The sequence below is a fragment of the Mercenaria mercenaria genome, unplaced genomic scaffold (genome assembly GCF_021730395.1).
Source record: "Mercenaria mercenaria strain notata unplaced genomic scaffold, MADL_Memer_1 contig_2048, whole genome shotgun sequence".
NCBI lineage: Eukaryota > Metazoa > Mollusca > Bivalvia > Venerida > Veneridae > Mercenaria > Mercenaria mercenaria.
This window is the reverse complement of record NW_026460079.1, coordinates 63996-66916: the sequence shown is the minus strand read 5'-3', so window position 1 is coordinate 66916 and position 2921 is coordinate 63996. Positions and strand designations below refer to the sequence as shown.

The 2921-nt window shown below is 38.4% G+C and overlaps 1 protein-coding gene across 1 annotated transcript; it reads right to left on the bottom strand.

The window, feature by feature from the left end:
• Positions 1-1140: 1140 nt before the first annotated feature.
• On the bottom strand, positions 1141-2625 carry LOC128552107 (uncharacterized). The gene has a single exon (XM_053533118.1). The coding sequence runs from the start codon at positions 2623-2625 to the stop codon at positions 1141-1143; it is 1485 nt and encodes a 494-aa protein (XP_053389093.1).
• Positions 2626-2921: the final 296 nt, after the last annotated feature.

The following is a 2921-nucleotide window of genomic DNA, read 5'->3' as shown; positions in this document are numbered from 1 at the left end:
ATCATGAGGTCGCAAGTTCTCCGTGACGATTTGATAAAAGACATTGTGTCTGAAATCATTCGCCCTCCACTTCTGATAATTCATGTTGGGAAGTTGGCAGTTAATTGCGGAGAACAGGTTTGTACTGTTCCAGGAATACTGGTTAGGTTGTATGTCTAAAATTTCTGAATAAAAAAGAAAAACATTTTCTCTCGTCTAGTATTCCATGTACTAAAAGTCTATGTATTTACATGAACAGACTGTCTGGACTTCTGTGTGTGCGTATTTTGTCTCCCCCGGCTACCTATGTGGATGAATGTGTTAGTTTGATGACAGTGCAAGATATAGAAGACACTCTAAAGATGCTTCAATGTATTTTAGTGTACCAGTTGTGAAACACCCATACACGACTCTCTTATCCGAAAGTTTAATTTTAGTTTGTTGAAGAGACGGGTGTTCAAATTCTCAAGAGTCGTAGTCCGGCGTACTGCGAAATGCACCACAGATCCCCTGCGCCTGCCCTATAAAACAAAGTGCGCGCATACGTGCGAGTGTGAAGCACCTGTACACGTGAAGTTAGTAATTTAAGTTTGTTGAAGGCTCGGTGTGTTACAAAATGCACCACTGGGTCCGCTGCGCCTGTCCTTTAAAAGTGCATGCATGCATGCGAGAGAACTTATGTGGGCGCCTCCTTCAGACGACTGAGAATTGGTTAAAATATTAGTAGTAGTTTTTATATAAACATACGCTCATACATTATATATAGTCGAGAAAACGCTTAAGACGAACCGTACAAATACGTAATAGAAATTGAGAGCACATGGAGCAAAATGTGTATATGAAACAGTGATTTTGTTAGCACTAGAAGCGGACGTCACAGCCGATACCATTTTTTTTTCTAACATGTGATTGCTGGCAGAAAGGTACATATTTAGTTCCTCATCACATACCAAGACAAGATATTGCCTTATTTTTATAAAATGCAGTTTAATTTCATACATATTCAAAACTTTAACCAATACTGCAAACGATGATTTAATGATTAATTTGATAGCGATGTCAACTTGCTTGCATCAACAAATTCTTCTAGGTAGTAATACAGTCATTTCAGTGTTTCTTGACATTTTGTATAATTGGTATTTCAAGTCACGTGAACGGCGTTCACACGTAAGCATATACGAATGCTTTATCCGAGTTGCACGAAGTAACAACAAACGTTCTGTTATTTTCGCAGAAGGTCAAAGCCTGTGGGTCAATGTCCTCTGTTTCCCACGTGACGAATGGCGTCATTCCACTCCCGTCAACAGCCACCTTATATATTCCATACGGTTTTCCAGCACACACAAAGACGTCTCCGCTATCATCTACAGTTATTCCTCCATATTCCGTCGTGTTTCCGTTGACACGATCAAAGATCACAACACCTTCGAAAGAGAGTGCAGTGATACCTTTATAGAAATCAGATATGAATATCATTTTTCTTTCTGGATCAAGAGAAATGTATTGTGGCTCCTTTAAAATGTTCTTCCTAGGTTTAATGGTTTTTAATACACTCCCGTCTTTTTCGTGCAAGATAAAAATAGAAATTCTATCGTCTTTCGAAACAGCTACAACCAATTTAGGACTGTCATATGCAATGGCTCTTGGACGACCATCAACAGCGATACTTCTGTTTTCTGTTATCTCCTTAGCGACAGATAGTATGTAAATGTTGTTGTTCTCCTCGACTGTTTCAGAGAAGCTGCACCTGACAGCGATATCTGGCTCAGACAGTGCAACAATGTCCCAAGGGGAGTAATCAAGCTTAATCCACGAGACTACAGTTTTATCAGGACCGACAACTTTTACACTTTTGTTTGTTTCATCAGCAAGTATAAGCCTATCTTCACAAAAAGGAACACATCCAGATATTGTGCATGCTGATGTGTCACAGGGTGCCCGAACATTCAATTCAGCTATTTTAGCCAGCTTTGGCTCTAATTTATCATCCTTTGAAATTTCAGCAGGACGAATGGTTGATTTAACGTTGATAGAACCCAGACTGTCAAGCGCTTGAACGAGGTCCTTGTTTGGTATGAAGTTGAGACTAAATGTACCTTTCCCATCAACAATTTCATCCAGAATGTCTTCATACCTGTTTTTCAGAACCTTTACTGTATTTACTGCTATGAAAGACTTTTGTTCATTTTTGCCTCTTTGTATTGCTTTCATTTTCTGCAGTCCATCTTTTAGATTTTCTATCGCTGTTTCACAAACCCCTAATCTCTGTTTTATTACTTTTACCTCGTCTCCGGCTAGTTCATCCTTTTTCATAATCATTGACAGTTCCAGTTTATCAAGCATTTTATCAACGCTTTGTCGAAACTTTTTCACTTTTTTCTCAAGCTCCTTTCCTTGTGTATCCACGGATCTCAATGAATCTCTTTCTCCATTTCTTGTTGATTCAAACTTTGCTACAAGAGTCTCTAGCACTTTAACTGTTTCTTTAACCTCATCAGTGACGTTGCTTCCGGCGACTGCTTCACCTAGAGGTATAATATTTTCACAAGTTCCATGCTTTGATGTGATGCACTCTCTGCAGCACAATGAGCCGTGTACCTGGCAGTAACTCTCCAGTTCCAGCTTATGTTCTTCGCAACGGTTCATCATAAATACCCACGTTAACTTGGCTTTAACATTTCAGCGTTAAAAAGGTATATTAGAAGTTAGCTAAATTGTAGAATCGCGCTATTCATTAACAGTATTTATTGTGCTGGCCTATTAGACTGTAAGGTATCAAATACTGTTATCAGCGCAACAATCCAGATTTGGCAAAGAAATAAAATATATTATAGACGGTATCGCCATGTTATTGTACACATATTTGTTAACGTTAAAACATTTTAAATTCAGATTAGAATACAGATATTTTTTTTCAAAATGTTAACAGACAAGGACAAGTT